The sequence below is a fragment of the Punica granatum genome, chromosome 2, assembly GCF_007655135.1.
Source record: "Punica granatum isolate Tunisia-2019 chromosome 2, ASM765513v2, whole genome shotgun sequence".
Classification (NCBI taxonomy): domain Eukaryota; kingdom Viridiplantae; phylum Streptophyta; class Magnoliopsida; order Myrtales; family Lythraceae; genus Punica; species Punica granatum.
The window spans coordinates 34,340,510-34,357,183 of NC_045128.1; the positions used below are offsets into that span (position 1 = coordinate 34,340,510).

The window sequence follows — 16,674 nt, forward strand, 5'->3', positions numbered from 1 at the left end:
GAATCAGATTTCCTGATTTTAGGGGAGTTGGAATTCCCCCGTTTGAGGGAAATGGATTTCAATTCCTCTTTACCAAACAATTGGAAACGGAGTTGAACATTCCGATACCTTTTCCGGACCTATCTTTTACCGAACCAAACGCCCCCTTAAATTCTTCTGCCTTGGGTAAACTCAACTCCATAGGCCCGGCCTAGTTGACATTTTAATTTAAGCAGCCAATCGGGCCGGCCCACCTTGGGCTGTTTTTGGGCGGATCGACCTTGACGTGACCTGCCACGCGGACCAAAAGTTCCGCTTCAGGCCGCCGTGAGGTCACCGGTCCGTCTGTTCACCGTCTCGGCACTTCATCTTCTTCTTCCGTTGAGGTTGAGGTTTAAGCTTGTCTGAGAGGAGAAGCGTTGCGCTGAAGCAAGCTGAGACCGTGATGGCTTATGGAGTTCCTCCAGCAAGCGCCAGCGGTGGCTCAACGTCGGCGATTAAGCAGGTGAAACTGGACAAGGAGTGCGAGATCAGGATCGAGGTCGGCAACGAGACGCCCCTCCGCCTCCGCCTTCTCTCCGGCACCGCCGAGATCTTCGGCGCCGAGCTGCCGCCTGAAATCTGGCTTACCTTTCCTCCTCGCCATAAGTTTGCCGTACTACTTAGAACCCTACTTGTTGGGCTCACGTTTACAATAAATATATATTATTTGTCTGAATAATTCATACAACTGCAGGTTTTTACTTGGTATGGAGCAACTATCGAGATGGATGGTGAGACGGAATCTGATTATACCGCCGACGAGGTAATGTTTGCTGTTTCCCGGCAAGGCAGCTAGTTCGCTTCGCATGTTCAATCGAGCTATCGAATTAGAGAAGCTTTAAGGCTATCTCGCAGTTTTGTGACTGAATGTTGGTTTTGTGACAATAGACACCAATGGTCAGCTATGTAAATGTGCATGCCATACTTGAAGGACGCAGGAACCGAGCGAGAGCATCGCCACCTGACTCCAATTCTTCTCAGGTTTGCTTGGACTAGTCGTACTGTGATAGATTTGTGTATGTAATCGGAGAGGAAGCATTATTCTTCATGTTTATTTTGGGAAGTTCGTAATTTTGCTAAGAATGATGGAAACGCCTGATATATGGATGTGAGATGAGTCCCTATGTCCCCTTATCCGTTTGTGTTGTAAGGCAAGGAATTCAGGATGTTTTTGCCATGTTTCAGGGACCCAGAGTGATTGTTGTGGGACCTACGGATTCTGGGAAGAGTACGTTGTCGAGGATGCTGCTCAGTTGGGCAGCTAAACAGGGTTGGAAACCTACCTTTGTGGACTTGGATGTAGGCCAGGGATTTATAACTATACCTGGCTCTATTGCTGCTACACCCATTGAATTGCCCATTGACCCTGTGGAAGGAGTTCCTCTAGAAATGCCCCTTGTTTACTTCTATGGGCATGTTACTCCGAGGTGATAATTGCATTAATGGTGTTCCTCTTTCTAGTTTGCAATCTCTCTGTATAATTTATGCAAATTGTTAATACTATGTAAAACATCAGTAGTCATATTGATTACATGATACTGAGCTAAAATCATGACCATTAGCTAAATCTCCTACACTACAAATGCTCGAGAGATACAGAAACCTGCTCAAAAGGGATGTAGTAATGTTCCTAGCACTGGTTTCGTATTGACTCAGTGGCATTTGAAGAAGCATCTCTGTAGTTTTCTTTGCTGTTGGGAAATGGTCACATCTTTTAATTTTTTGAACTTCAAACTTAATTCATAAGCTGTGTGTCAATTAATTTTTGCAGCAATAATGTAGATTTGTACAAAGTGCTCGTGAAGGAGCTTGCTGATATTCTGGAGAGACAGTTTGCAGGTAATGCTGAATCAAGAGCTGCAGGTATGGTGATAAATACCATGGGATGGATAGAAGGCGTAGGCTATGAAGTAAGCGGCTTTGAAAGTGGATATTAAAGATACTGAAATATTAATTGATGCAAATCATTATAGTGATGTTTTTCTTTTATTGATGCAGTTGATTCAACATGCTATTACTACTTTCAATGCCAATGTAGTCTTAGTACTGGATCAGGTCGGTACTGCTTCTTGCTTTCATTTTTTTCGTATTCTATAAACCATATCAGCATATACCTCTTTTACATAAACTTTTGTAGATATGGATAATTTCTCGTGCTATAGAGCAGCTTTGAGAGTGCTCTGTCGTATAAAGATAACTTTCTGAATGGTTGCAGGAGAAACTCTTCAGCATGCTCAAAAAAGATGTGTTGAAAAACAATCCCAATGTAGATGTTGTTAAGCTTCAAAAGTCAGGTGGTGTTGTATCCAGAAGTAATAAGTTTCGGCAAAGGACGAGGAGCTTTAGAATAAGGGTGAGTCACTATTTCTCTTTTCTTTGTTTTGTTATGAATAGAAGCTACGAGTGATTGATATTGACCTTCAATAATTTGATAAAAAGAAAATATTAATGGAGATCTTTATTTTAACATTTTAGCTAAAATGAGTTGGCAATTATCATTGTGAAGATTGAAAGAGCACATCTTGTCTCTTTCGTCTAGATCTTTTACATTTTATATCATGTTTGGAATTGATTATATTTGTGTGCTAGTGGTAATTCATTAATATGTTGCATTCTTAAGCTTGAATTCATTGCGCTTATGAAGGCACTGACGTGTGTTACAGGAGTACTTCTACGGTCCAGGCAATGATCTCTCACCGCATGCCAATATAGCCAACTTCAGTGATTTGTCCATCTATAGGATTGGGGGCGGACCCCAGGCCCCACACTCTGCCCTGCCGATTGGTGCAAAGTCTGTTGCAGACCCTCTGAGATTAGCACCTGTGAATATCAACCGGGATCTGCTCCACGTAGTTCTCGCAGTTTCATTCGCAAAAGAACCGGAGCAAATAATCTCAAGGTAAAATAAGTTCACCAAAGAATATAACTTTTGGCCCTTTTAACATATTCCTCTGGAAGGTTAATTTTTAAGTTGTTCTATCTAACCGTTTATTTCCTTTGTGCAGCAACGTTGCTGGGTTCATATATGTCACAGATGTAGACATACAAAGGTTTGAGCTCGAATCTCATTTCATTTCATTAATTAATCACAGAAATATGTGTTATAGACGTTGAAACCCTGTCATTTCTAAATCAATTGCAAATGGCAGGAAGAAGATCACGTACCTCGCCCCATCTCCTGGGGATCTCCCAAGCAAATTCTTAATTATGGGAACCCTGACGTGGCTTGAAACCTGAACTCGAGAGGCAGGATTTGTTGACCGCTATGCGTTTATTGAAGTTAAATCTATCGATTGTACTGATCACTGCGTCGCTTGTAACTGATATCATTGGGTAGTTTTGTGTATCATATAAAGCAGAAACCTCGGTGTAAGTTGTATAACTTTCTAAATGAGATGAGAGTTGATTTGGATTGGTCTTTTTTTTCCCTTTTTCCTTAGTATATAGTAAGGAAAAGTGTGACATTCATAAGAGATATAGTCCAAAGACAATGTTATAACAAAAGAAGATTTACCGGTCTGTATAACCACAAAGAAGAGGGTGAACACCTTGGCACCCCTTTCGAACTTGTATTGGCTTAAAATTGTGTTGGTACGAGTTTATTGATGCTTCTGGTGACCGGATTAATGGTCTTGTCAACTCATATATGTAGTTGTCATGATGCAACTAACGGTTGATGCAGCATAGTTGCATTGGGTCTGATGAATTTGCAGTTGCGCAAAGTATGTTTATACTAATCTAACTTTGCATTCGAACTTTGCGTCGGCGCAAACCAAGCCAGACGAAGCTAGATCGTTATCATTTGGATCACACTTGCAACCGGGAGTTAAATAAGATCCGTCCTCTAGAAAATGTCTGTCACAAGAACAAATGTCACATTTGGATCTATTTCCAGCACATTGACGGCCTCTTCATCGATGGCTCTGGTGCTATCGACGGTCAAGGGTCCAGTTGGTGGGACCGTTACCTTTGCAAAAGCAAGAAAATTGTATGCGCACGCGTTTCTTTCGTAACACTAAGAATGGAATCCTCTCATCACCTCTCGATCACTATTTCATTGCTGAAAATGGAAAAATTGACGCGGATCATTATGTTTCAGGCATTTGTCCTCAACCGCTGTAAGAATGTTTACATTGGAAACTTGAGTTTCCGGGACAGATCGCAGACACACTTATCCCTGGAGAGGTCGGTCTGGGTGCTTATTTCCAACATCAGCATAAGGGCCCCTCAGCAGAGCCCCAACACCGACGGAATGCACTTGCAGCAATCTAGGTATGTCTCGATCGAGGACAGTCACATAAGAACAGGTAAATCCAATGAGCCATAAGAATCCTCTGGTGGGCATACATATCACTAAGCTCACTCATTCTCCGTTATTTTCTTCCTGGAACTTCTGCCGGTTCTGCACTTGGCTCTTCAGTACCTCAACTAGCAACTTAAAATCACTGTACTATTGACTGCGCAGGCGATGATTTTGTCTCGATTGGGGATGACTCATCCTACCTCTATGTCAGGGGGGATCCTATGCGACCCAGGTCAGGGGATAAGGTATATAACAATGGAATGCAACAACCCTTATAATTACTTTTCCGTGATATAGATTTTTGTCTGCACCATCTTTTTCTCGTTTAGTTGCTTGCGCAACTTTCCTCCATTGATTTCTCTTCCATGTAGCGTTGGAAGTCTTGGCAAAGCCAGAAAGCATGAGACGGTGCATGCTGTTATTGTTAGAGATGTAAGCTTAGCCGGGACCATGAATGGAGTTTGGATCAAGACATGGCAGGTAATCATATAATACAGTCTAAACAATGTATCTATCTAAATCATCTATTGACTCCTACCGGGGGGAAAAAAAAGAATCTATTGACCAGATTACTTTAATCATGCACATACAGGGAGGCCGTGGATATGTTAGAAACATTCTCTTCGACCGCATTAACATGATTGCATCTGATCATCCCATCATCATCGATCAGAATTACCGCGACCACGAGATCAGGTGCAGAAATCAAGTAAGCTCGTATTTAGTCATTGCCCCAGTTGATCAAAATTACTAGAAACTTTGTTGTGAAACATGAATTCTTTCGATTTTCTTTTCTTTGGATTCTGAAACCAAAAACATTGTCTCTTCTATTAACTCTTGATTTCCTTCTATTCTCCCATTGCAGAGTTGGGCTGTGCAAATCAAGACGTCATGTACAGGCACATTATGCGGGACGTCCCTTACAGAAAAGGCAGGGCAGATTATGTGCAGCCAAATGCACCCTTGCAGGGACATCTGTATGGAGGACATTAATTTGACCCTAACAAGGGAGGCAACCCAACCAGTTCTGTCTGCTTGAACATGGTCCGTGGACACAGAAGCGGCTCTATCTTCCCCCGAGTGCCTTGCTTGCACATGGATGAATCCTTTAGCAGTAGTCCCAAGGCATTAATGGCGATATAAGGTTATGCATAGTGCAATGAAAATGAAACGGTGGAATGAATCAGGTTTAGGCTGTAGGTATGTGCGCTTAGCTAACTATGCAATCGACCAAGGTAAAGCCCAATCTATAAATGGCCACTTTGAAAGGTGGATTTTCCGGAACTAGGACTAACCAGGCAGTCCAACTCCAACTTGATGAGCAATAAGCACGTGGCTTGTAAGTTCCATAAATTACGATGGTTAACTTAACTCTCGATGATCAAACTTGCTTAGTTCTTTGGAAGGTTTAGCTGAAAGGGGCTGGTGTTCCATGGATATTAATTTCTCTCCTGTATGCTATACGTCAGATAAGTGAAACGTAGTATTGCAGAAAGCACTTTTACAAATTCAATATTGTTATTGCAAATTACAAATCGGTATCGGTGATATCTCACTATTTACAGGAAACTTTTTACTCACTCTTTCCTCATCTGTAAACTCTATGTATCCTTTCTACTGAGAGGACAATCGTCTCTTGAAATTAGGCTGCAGGGCTTCCGGGGTATCAGGTCTTCTATAGTGCTAACAGAAGATAATACCCCAAAGCTATTGGCACAGCGATGAGCATCCCGAAAATTACCCTGTAACAGCAAAGAAAAGAAGTCCCTTTTCAGGTCGAATAGAGAGAATAATTACTTTTTCTTCTTGTTGCTCAAGAATAGTTAATGTTCGTGGAATGGGGATTACCCTGTGCTCAAGATGTCAGGATGCACGTTATACTCTTTTGCAAAAACGAATGGCACGATTCCCAGGGGAAGGGTAGCCTGCGATACTCACACCAGTCTTAATAGCCTTCTGGGCAATAAATCATTTGTGAATTGAGAAAAATTAGGATATCAAGGCACCTGTACGATTGCCACTTTAAATAAGGATCCTCTTAGTCCAATGGGGAAAGAGGCCATAGCCATCAGGGCCGGGCCTCCGAGGAACTTCAGCACCATGGCTACTGCAGCAATTCGAGTTCCACAAGCTATTACACTTGCCGTAGATGCCATGAAAAGGCCTGTTGATAAGATTGAGATCATTTATGTTTTTCAACACTAACGTGTTAGATTCGAGTAACCGCGATTTCTTGACTCATAGTACCTAAACTGAACATTGCCATTCCGAGTCCTCCCTGAGAGAGTATTAGTATAGAGTTCTTTACAATTGCTGGTAATTCTATCTTCCACCTGCAACACATTGCTGTATCAGGCCAACAACCCTACCGGAGCTGAACTTCGGACTGATGTCTTTTTTCGGTTTAACAGTTGACAAAAGGCTCACCTGTAGTGGATGCTTGCCCAAACAATCCCCAGCAAAGTTGCGTGGGTGTTCGGGTTCCTTACGAGCTTCTTTACCACTTTCAACACGATGAGCAAGGTCTCGAATATCCTTCTGCTTCTGAATTTTGAAACCTCTCCTCCCTCTTTCGGCAAGGATTCAACTGGGACCTCTGTATCCTCTTTAAAATGATATAAGCATCAAAAAAGGGAAAAGATAAACGGTTAATAAAAAGCCAATTTCAGCTTCAGAAGAGTATAGAGTTTGCGTCACTAAAACTATAAAAACATTTTTCTGTGCTAAACTATGTTTAATATGTCTTAGAATAACGATAAAAGAGAAGAACGGGAATTTATTTGGCTGGAGAAGCGTCATTGGTTTTGCTTTTGGCCCCAACGTGCATAATGTCCGGGAATTGTTTTCACATTACTAAAGTTGCTCAAGATACATGAAAGCGATTTCTCCGTTCATGTTCTGTCAACAATAAGAATATCTTTATCTGTTAATGCTGTCTCCTTCTGTACTGTGAAGAATAACAGTGAAAGTCTTACCTGTAACTTCCGGAGGTTGTGTTGCTGAAGCCATCTTTGTCGCATTAAGCTCGAAGAGAAATAGTAACACATTGTACCAAACTAGGCTTTGGAGGACAACTATTTGTGCTAGGAGCCCAGCTGCTTCATTCCCATACATGGCCTGAATCAAAGGGATCCCGACAATCAGAGTGTTTGGAAGAGTCAAGAGAGACAAACCCGTGATGATCCATTTTAAGCCTCCTCTTCTGCTGAATCTCGTCACGCCTGCTAGCACGAGAACGGCGAGCATCTTCTGGAGGAAGTCGGCAAACATCAGTTTGATGTTCATCTTATAGGGGTTGTTGGAGGATATCATCTGGAATGATAGGAGAGGGATGGAAAATTTTGCCACGAACTTATTTATGCCCGAGCATTGATTGGGCGTGAAGAGCTTCCACCATTTCATTGAGACGTAGGCTAACAGCATCGCAGCGTATAGCGGGACCATAGCTGCCATTACGTGGTAGATATCAACTAAAGAAACACCCATCCTCGACATGTAATTCTGCTCTATTCTCGTGTAGGTAGCTCCTTTTTCCAGGAACAGACTCTCGCGAATGCCCTGTGCTTATAAAGGAAATCTAAGGCGGGTAATGGCCATCTCCGAGATGCTTCATGGAAAGCCTTCTAGACGAGCATGTGCCTTCGGGATCAACCAATGCAGCAAACTTTCCATTCATGAGTATGTACTTTATGGCTTTTTTCTGATAATAATATTCGCATTCTGTATACTCAAATAAATGCAGTAAAGGAGATTCATACTTGGAATTATTTAAACTCCATACAGTCTGCAGTATTGTTTTATCCAAAGAGAGCTTTATAGGGTTGCTGACATAGCTCTAAAACCTCAGTTAGTAGGCCCTAATCTTTAATTCGAGGACGAAAAGGAGGTTTCGAGCTCGTATTTTCCTTCTTTTCGATTGACCCTGATAGTTTTATTTCGGTATTTTATGGCCAATAAAGCAGCAAAAGCTTGGAATATCATGTACAGTAAACCTGCAGAACATGTCCATTCTAGTTTATAGCTATCTTGCTTTAGATCAATGTGGGTCCATGTCCTTTTCTTTTTTCTTTTTTCTTTATTTTGGTGAAACAAATTAAAACTGATGAGTTATGAGGAACTAACTGGCCCTGGAAGAGAAGGGGAGAATAAAGGAGTGAATTGCAAGAGAAGTAAATGGAAGTACTGCTGAGGTGATCACAGTGCTAAGGAAGAATTTTTGCTAAATTTGGTCAAAAGTGAGAGAATAAGTGTCAAAGAGGAATTTGCTTTAAAAGTCTGGTTTTTGTCTGGCAGTTTGATTGGAAAGACACACGCTCCGTTTGATTTTACAATCATATTTTTAAAATTTTAACTTTAACTTTTAACTTTATTCACTAAACAACAAAAATCAACAACACAATTATTACTTTTTTTTTCAATTTTTTAACCATTCAATTCAATTTTTATTATTAAATTCTCTCAATTATCTTTTTTTTCACAATTCAACAATACAATCATTACTTTTTTTCAACTATTCATTATTTTTTCACAATTTTTCTCATAATTTAATAATACAATTATTACAACCCAATTAAAATCAAAATTCAACTCTACTTAACTCTAAAATCAAACATACCATTAGAATGTGTTTAGTTTTAGAGTTGAGTTGAATTTTGATTTTAATTGATTCGTAATGATTGTTGTTGAATTATGAGAAAAAATGTGAAAAAGTAATGGATAGTTGAGAGAAAGTAATGATTGTGTTGTTGAATTGTGGAAAAAAAATAATGAATAGTTGAAAGAAAGTAATGATTGTGTTGTTGAATTATGAAAAAAGTAATAAATAGTTCAGAGATTTTAGTATTAAAAATTGAATTGAATAGTTAAAAAAATTGAAGAAAAAAAAATTAATAATTGTATTGTTGAATTGAAAATAAGTAGAGTTGAGTTAAAAAAAAATTTTAATCCAAACAATGCCTTAAATCCTCTCCTTTCAAGGGTCTTGTCTTAAACCTCCACGGATTATGGTAAGAAGCGTAAATATTCATCCGATTCTAAATTCAAAATTCCTTGAGGTCACCTGCCTTGACTTAATGCTCAATTTACTCCTGAGGATTAATCGAGCGAACTCAACAAAGTCTGGACACCCTTGATCATTAAAAATAAAATAAAATAAAGTTTCGTTTAGTCTTTTATGTGAGAGATACATAAAGATCTATTCCATTTGCTTCCATTTTTTTTGGGCACCTATGAACCAGAAAAGCATTTATTTTAGGGGAAAGATAAAAACTCCTCTCGTGATTTGAAGTCGGGACAAATCGCACCATGTTCTTTTGTTTGGGACAATTAGCCCCATTGTAGTTTGTTCTGTTAGACATAGGGGTTGGTGTTAATTTTTTTAATATTTTCTGTCCTCAATCTTTAGCATTTTAATCATTTTGATTCTAAATCTTTTTTATCATTTATATCCTAAACTTTTCATTTTGTTTCATTTTAGTCCTAAAAGAAAATCGAAAGGGAAGGAGGGATCGGGGCAGCCAATCGGCGACCCCGACCCCTTCAACGAGGTCGCGAATCGACCGACCGAGATCGTCGGCGTCCTCCGTGGGTACCGGCGACCTCGGTGAAGGGGTCGGGGTTGCCGATTGGCGGCCCCGACCCCAAATCGACAAGAGACCTCTGATTTGGAGTCCCCAACCCCGACACCGAAGTTGTTGGCGTCCTCCGTGGGTACCGGCGACCTTAATCGAGGGGTCGGGGTCGCTGATTGACAGCCCCGACCCCTCCATCCCTTTCGATTTTCTCTCAAGACTAAAATGAAACAAAATAAAAAGTTTAGGATATGAATGATATAAGAAAAAAATTTAAGATCAAAATGATTAAAAAGCTAAAGATTGATGACTGAAAATGAAAAAAATAATTAATGCCGTAATCCCCTATGTCTAACGGAGCAAACTACAAATGAACTAATTGACCCAAATAAAATAACATTGTGCAACTTATCCCAACCTCGGGAGATTTTTGTATTTTTCCCTTTATTTTAACAGGGCTGGACTTGGCATGAGACTTGGCATGTCTTGCATTCACAGTTTCTAACCAGAGCGCCATTTCTTCGCCGACCTGCCCAGTGAACGGAGCATATAATTGAAGATTGATTGATGGGGATGAACCGAACCCACGGCTAATTTCCAAGATTAAAGGGTAAAAGCTCGACCAATTTTAACAAGAACAGACCCGTCCTAGGCAACAACTTCGTGCAAATTGCTGACTCGGGTTCTCTCTAACTTGACAAGAAAAAAACTCATAGGGATGCAACCATCTCAGATTAACAGTACTTGCCCATATCGTGTGCTCGAATCATAGCATTTATCATAATAGTTTGGCTCAATCGAAGTCTTCCCCCATGTCCTACTTACATTAACTGCTACCTATATTACTGGAAATCTACTGCTGCTGCTTCTGCAAAAGATGTGGACTCGGTTGTAATACCATTGTAAGGCTTATGAGCTGTCGTAGCCGTTCCCTGAATCTACCTTCATCGGCTGCGTATTCTTGTAATCACTAAGCTCGTCTCTGTAACGTTTCTTATCTACTTGGGCCTTTGCTTCATATGGTTCTTTCTCCTCAGCTGCAAGAAGAGATTGACAGGGATTACAAGACTTCGACCAAATTTTTATTAACAAAAAAGAAACGAATAATAATAACCACAAGACGGACTAAAGCACACACCTGACATCCCTCTCCACTTATCTGCAATCTCTCTAGAGGCATCCGCAAAGGAAACCCCAGGATTACTCTTCTTCATTTTCTGCAGCCACAAAGAATAAGTTATGGACCGAAATGCATCCACAGGACAGGAGTAACATAACACTAAAGCCAGTTTAATAGACATTAAACTTGCCGAGGCATAAATCGATATTCACCTCTCTCTCGTTCTGCAAGAAGAACATATAACCAGACATTGCCTTCTTAGGTGCATTGGGATCTTTCTTCTTCTTTTGCTTCCTCTTCTTTGAACCATCTTCATCTCCAACTTTCATTTTCTTCTTACTGGTTGTTGCCTTAACTGATGAAGATTCCTTTCTCGGTTCCTTTCTCACACGTTTCTGAGATTAACAATAAATATCTCATTTGTCAGATGCAATTGATCGAAATTTGAACACGTCAAGCTTCTTTCTTTCGTTCTTTCTTTTCTTTTTTTTGGTAAAAAAAAAGAAAAAAGAAGAAAGCTTGCCTCCTTCTCATCTCCACTGTCACTAGCATCAGAATCATCCTCGCCAGAATCATCAGTAGGAGACCCTCCATCATCTTTATCAACAACAAAGTCTTCATCCTGTAAAGAAACATCACGTCAAAAATTGTTAAGTATATAAGATTAAAAGCTAAACATACTGGAAGAGAGGGAAAAGATCCGTACCTCTTCGTCGCTCTCATCTCCACCAGCTTCATTCTTAATGCGCTCGAGATGTGGATCTACAACAGCATCGTCCTCACTCTGAAGAACACGTGCTACTCCATCTGTAGTCTGGAAATCTCCCAAGTTCATGATTTTCAACCCCTTCCCACTGCAGCCGCATAGACCATAACCTCCAATTATAAATGGGCAAGAAGAATAAAAGCCAACAAAGATAATGCACTCCACTAACCTTATGAAATCGAAAAGGTTATGATACTCATTCCTCTGTATGTTCCGAAATAGATGCTCCTGTTCAGTCTTTAGCCTCACAAGGAGATCAAAGTAGTGCATATTTGAACCTCCAGCAGCATGCCTCTCAAATTCCACATAGTCAATCTGAAAAAGGTATAAATTAAAGCAAGGTAAGAATATTTAATAGAAGTACATCATAGCATCACATGAGATCAAATGCTAAATGTCCGCTGTCAATAAAGAAAAGATTATACCTCCTCGTGAAGAATTAGAGTAGGAGGTTTCGGTAGGAAGAAGAAGCTCTTTTCAAGTGGATAGAGAACACCATCTTCAGCTTTAAGTGATGATTTCACTGCATAACCATCTTGACAGCTGCGGAACTTTCCTGGTTTAGTGATCTTGGCACCAGACAGGCCACGTAGTATTGTGGTGAACACTTCGTGGATGAGTCCCTGAACAATCAAAATTGAGAGAGAGGAGGGGGGGAAGAGTGAAAGTTTATGACAAACTTTCCACATAGATTGTATCTTAAGTATTATGTCCACTAATAACAAAAGAAGATAGCTCTACATTGATATCCAGGTACATAATGGTTCATTTGATATGATCTTTTATCAGCCTACTACAAGAATTCCATCTTACCTTGTAAGATGGCTCCAACTTGTCCTTGTATTTGGTATTAAATAAATCTTCATTCATGGACAGAGTGCTCTGGACCACAAAGTCAGTTTCAAACTGTTGACAACACCAAACAAACATCCTAGTCAGACTAACAGTGTAAAATAATGTGCGAGAAAGAATCAGATGAAAGCCACAGCAGTACCTGCATCACAATGTGCGGGTACAAAGTTTGCCCTTTACGAATTGGTGGATCCAGAGTGATCACAACATAAGTAAATGGTTGGTTAGACTGAAAAATCAAATTAAAAAATTAGTTATTTCTGATCGGAATCAATTCACCTGAATCATAAATTATGTTATTGGCATTCAAGCCCATAAATCATACAGCAGAATTAGTGAAATCCATGGACCAAACAATAAAACCAATGTGGCTACACAAACCGTTGAGGGTAGTTCTATATATGGACCAAGACAAACTAATCTATGGAACTTCTTAAAACCCTCAGCTTTTTATCTCTGTGGAAGAAGTAAATTATGCTATTTTAATCCAATTCTCCACATCAATCATTAGCTGAACCATACAAAAATTTCTTTGTATTAATACGATACATATAAACTTAGCCTAAAGAGACACACTGACAAGGGAAAAATCCTCCTACTCAAAAATGATATGTAGTCCCTAATAATAATAAGAAATACCTTTGGTAGCAGAAATAAACGAATAACACTGCTATACTGTATTTTGAAATCATTCGCCTGCCCTTGAAGCCGTAAGAATGAAAGATGAAGTTCAACACTGTACCGTCCTCTGTACAAAGCATTTGTTAATCAGCCTAAGGAACATATGTGATGATATATATGATTATAACTGATGCCTTAAATTTTGCATTAAACATGAAGGAAGCCAGACCTTGGAGTAAGAATCTGAATCCCGTCAAAAGTAACAACAGCTTCTTCAATTCCAGCTCCAACATCTGCCATAGACATAATTTTGTCGCGAAAGACCTGGCGCAAAATGCAAAATTTAATATCACTGTCTGGTAAAAGGTCCTCGGCCATGCATCTATGAAAAATAAACTCACCTGAGCAGGAGGACGGTTTTCATCACCAACAAATTGGGTGTTGGAATTAGGTACGTGAAATGCAATCTCCATCAAGGAATCTTTCTGCAATTATAAGGCCGATGTTGTTATATGAAAATGTCAAAGATATTAATTAAAGTACATACTATATCAACTAAATCATAAACAACATCTAAGACCTCATTGGCACCAGCGGTATCATCCACATGAAACTCCAAGATGACATCATTTTTTCCTTGCATCTGTGTTTGTGAGACATCAGCTAAGGAAACCTCAAATGCTTGTTTTGACCCCACCAAGAAAGTCAGCATATTACCTGCAAATTGCCAGAGAGATTACCACATCGGTGTAAATTATAACCTCAGTAACTGAAATAGATTTTTCCACAGAAAGACTAATTATCATTCGTCCAATCACATTAAACTCCTTTGGACAATGGATGAACTAACCATTAAGATCAACTTCACCCCAATTACGACCACTGACAGAGAGCTGCTTCTCTTCTGGGGTCATCCCACAGGTGTTTTGGAAGAAGTTGGTCAAACTAGCCACATCCTGCAAAAGCCCCAAAGAGAGAGTGACCATGAACACATTTCCAGGAACACATGAATAGCCTTAGACTTTAATGCTTATAATACTAAAACAACCTGCCACAATTGCACTTTCATGAAATTCTAACAGGGTTAGAAGGCCGTGCAATCACAGGTTACAGAGTTAATGAACTAGGAAATATCATGAAAATGGAAAAGAACCATAGAGCAAAACCTGATCACGGAAGCCAGTAAACTTGTAGTACAACCCATCTTTGATCCGGACACCTAGTTGGTTCGTCCTTGGCACTTTCATCCATGTCACTCCAAGTATATCAGATTTATCCACTTCAACTGCTTTACCACCTCCTTGTTTCTTCCACAAGATCCCTCTTGAATATATTTTAAGTTGCCCAGGATTCTGTAATTCACATAATAGACAGGAGAACTATCTTAGGTACCGAAATAATCCTCCCTGGGTTTTCTCTTCAAATGCCACTAAGTATCAAGAATGGCACATAAAAGAACCACCCACCGCATAAACTACACGCACATAACCAACCATCACCGAGTATTTGTTACTATGGATGAGTTTTCTCCATGAAATAAAACAAAGACCAAACAATCAGCGGAAAATGGCTACAATACTGAGGGTTCTCTCATTTATTCATAACCTCGAGACATTCAAGTCCAGTGTTACCGTAATATGGCCCAAAGCTTTAAATTCTGTCAGAAAAGCTGGAAATTTTATGGTGAAAATTTTCTTCTCATTCTTTCTAGGTGTTTAGGGAAGTCGAACAAGACTGGAACTCGAAAATTTCCAGCAGATCAACGAAAAGCAAGCAATTTTTGAGACCTTCCAGGAGAAATCGTCAAGCTATCAGCTGTGATTGTCAAGGGCGAAGAAGATATAGTAATCGAATGAACCAAATTGCATCAAAAGCAGCTGCAGCCTATAAAAAAAACACTGAACAGCTAAAATACGTTAACTTCATTTTCTACAAGCAATGCATTTCGAGAAGCTAAAAGAAGTTCCTAGTCACTATCCCCGAATGCCTCGGAGGAAAAAGTGGACCATAGAGCAAGAACAGTTATGGCTGGAATTTGCAGAACTAGGGTTCATAAAAAATTGAAACCTAAAAAGCTAGAAATTTTTCTGGCGAAACTTATTTCATTCTTTCTGGGTGTTTGGGGAAGTCGACTCAAAAATTGAAACTCAAAAATTTAGCAGACCAACGAAAAGAGAGAAATATTCGTGAGAAATCGTCATACTATCAGCTGTAAGGTGCTAGGGTTTCAAAATGGAGGAGGTTGAAGCAACAAGATCCCTTGCAAGAGGCAAGGAAAAAAAGAATTATTACATGAATTAACCAAATTAACCGAACTGCATGAAATGCAGCAGTAGCCGGTCAGAAAAGCTTGATCACAGAATTTGGATATGTCAATACACAGAAGCAACGGATTCGAGAAGCTCAAAGAAGGCTCCGTATCACTATCCCCAAGCGCTTAAGTGGACCATAGAGGAAGAACAATCAGGCGCGTGAAAGCCATACACAGCTGGAATTTGCAGAATTAGGGTTCATCGAGAAAGAAGGAACAATCACCGTGCGAACCGAAACCCCCGAAGTGAATGATTAAGCAAAGCCTGAACTAATGAATCAAAACAAAACTGATGTTACAGAGTGGTCACTCACAGTTCCTCCGCGTCCGCCGAGAGAGATGTTGTTGAAGAGGTGGCCATCCGTCATCGTTGCGATGCCAAGAGAGCTTCGATTGAGGAGGCAGTGAGCAGAACGACGGGGGGGGAGGAGCGAAAGAGAGAGAGCGCGAGCCAGAGCGCGCGGTAAAATGAGAAACGGGAAGGAGATATGACGAGCAGAAGTATTTATACAGGTCGAAGCAAAACGGGCCGTTTCGGGATCTTCCCGCTATGGCCGCGAAGAGGGGGTGCAAACCGGGCTCAATTCTAAGGCCCATGGGCTTTGAGAACACTAGGCTCATTAGTACATGAAGAATTGTCGGCCTGTCCTTGGGCCCATGCAACCGCCCTGACCGCTGGACAGGACCTTATGGTATAATGATCGGGCCCACTATAGAAATCCCTCCTCCCAATCATGTGTTAGTGGAGTATATGATGCCTTCGATGCACCAGAAGAAGATGTGAAGCTTTTGGGAGGATTAAGGAATTTTCGTGGTTTGAATGTCTGCTTTTAGTTGAGCTTAAGGAGTTTGGTTGTATGAATGTTTATTTAGTTCTTTGTTTTAGTGGAGTTTCATTTTTTATATTATTAGTGAAACTCGATATGATTAAGCTCTTGTGAGTCGTATAAATTCAGTTGGTGTTGTTACTAATGAAACTCGTGTTATGAAATATGCTATTGTTGTTGCTGTTTCAAGTTTTTTATAGTGGATAGCGAACGCCATCTTCAGCTCTAAGTGATGATTTCACTCCGCAACCATCTTGACAGCTGCGGCACTTTCCTGGTTTAG

The 16,674-nt window shown here is 40.2% G+C and overlaps 4 protein-coding genes across 7 annotated transcripts; 2 read left to right on the plus strand and 2 right to left on the minus strand.

Annotated features, from left to right (window-relative positions):
- The first annotated feature begins 181 nt into the window (after positions 1-181).
- On the plus strand, positions 182-3,448 carry LOC116197772 (protein CLP1 homolog). The gene is made up of 10 exons (XM_031528012.1): positions 182-634; positions 716-784; positions 910-1,002; positions 1,207-1,448; positions 1,793-1,931; positions 2,020-2,076; positions 2,237-2,374; positions 2,685-2,920; positions 3,027-3,071; positions 3,171-3,448. Exons 1-10 carry the CDS (start codon positions 425-427, stop codon positions 3,256-3,258), a joined length of 1,317 nt encoding a protein of 438 aa, XP_031383872.1. The 5' UTR covers positions 182-424; the 3' UTR covers positions 3,259-3,448.
- Positions 3,449-4,123: 675 nt separating this feature from the next.
- Positions 4,124-5,819, plus strand: LOC116194356 (polygalacturonase-like). Of its 4 annotated transcripts, none has more exons than XM_031523155.1 (5): positions 4,124-4,328; positions 4,487-4,569; positions 4,696-4,804; positions 4,917-5,037; positions 5,190-5,819. In XM_031523155.1, the coding sequence occupies exons 2-5, from the start codon at positions 4,490-4,492 to the stop codon at positions 5,315-5,317; spliced, it is 438 nt and encodes a 145-aa protein (XP_031379015.1). In that variant the 5' UTR covers positions 4,124-4,328; positions 4,487-4,489; the 3' UTR covers positions 5,318-5,819. The 4 variants fall into 4 exon arrangements, with proteins under 4 accessions (XP_031379015.1, XP_031379016.1, XP_031379013.1 ...); XM_031523156.1 differs by having other exon boundaries at positions 4,917-5,020; XM_031523153.1 differs by having other exon boundaries at positions 4,132-4,293; positions 4,917-5,033.
- Positions 5,820-5,850: 31 nt separating this feature from the next.
- LOC116194355 (auxin efflux carrier component 8) lies at positions 5,851-7,959 on the minus strand. The gene is made up of 6 exons (XM_031523151.1): positions 7,300-7,959; positions 6,752-6,929; positions 6,572-6,657; positions 6,331-6,488; positions 6,173-6,249; positions 5,851-6,066 (listed from the first exon to the last, which is right to left on the minus strand). The coding sequence occupies exons 1-6, from the start codon at positions 7,817-7,819 to the stop codon at positions 6,000-6,002; spliced, it is 1,086 nt and encodes a 361-aa protein (XP_031379011.1). The 5' UTR covers positions 7,820-7,959; the 3' UTR covers positions 5,851-5,999.
- A 2,509-nt stretch (positions 7,960-10,468) lies between these two features.
- Positions 10,469-16,038, minus strand: LOC116194282 (FACT complex subunit SSRP1). The gene is made up of 16 exons (XM_031523056.1): positions 15,879-16,038; positions 14,420-14,605; positions 14,104-14,209; positions 13,834-13,970; positions 13,655-13,738; positions 13,483-13,577; positions 13,272-13,380; positions 12,775-12,861; positions 12,594-12,686; positions 12,206-12,403; positions 11,950-12,095; positions 11,721-11,868; positions 11,538-11,636; positions 11,227-11,409; positions 11,033-11,111; positions 10,469-10,931 (listed from the first exon to the last, which is right to left on the minus strand). Exons 1-16 carry the CDS (start codon positions 15,930-15,932, stop codon positions 10,804-10,806), a joined length of 1,932 nt encoding a protein of 643 aa, XP_031378916.1. The 5' UTR covers positions 15,933-16,038; the 3' UTR covers positions 10,469-10,803.
- Positions 16,039-16,674: the final 636 nt, after the last annotated feature.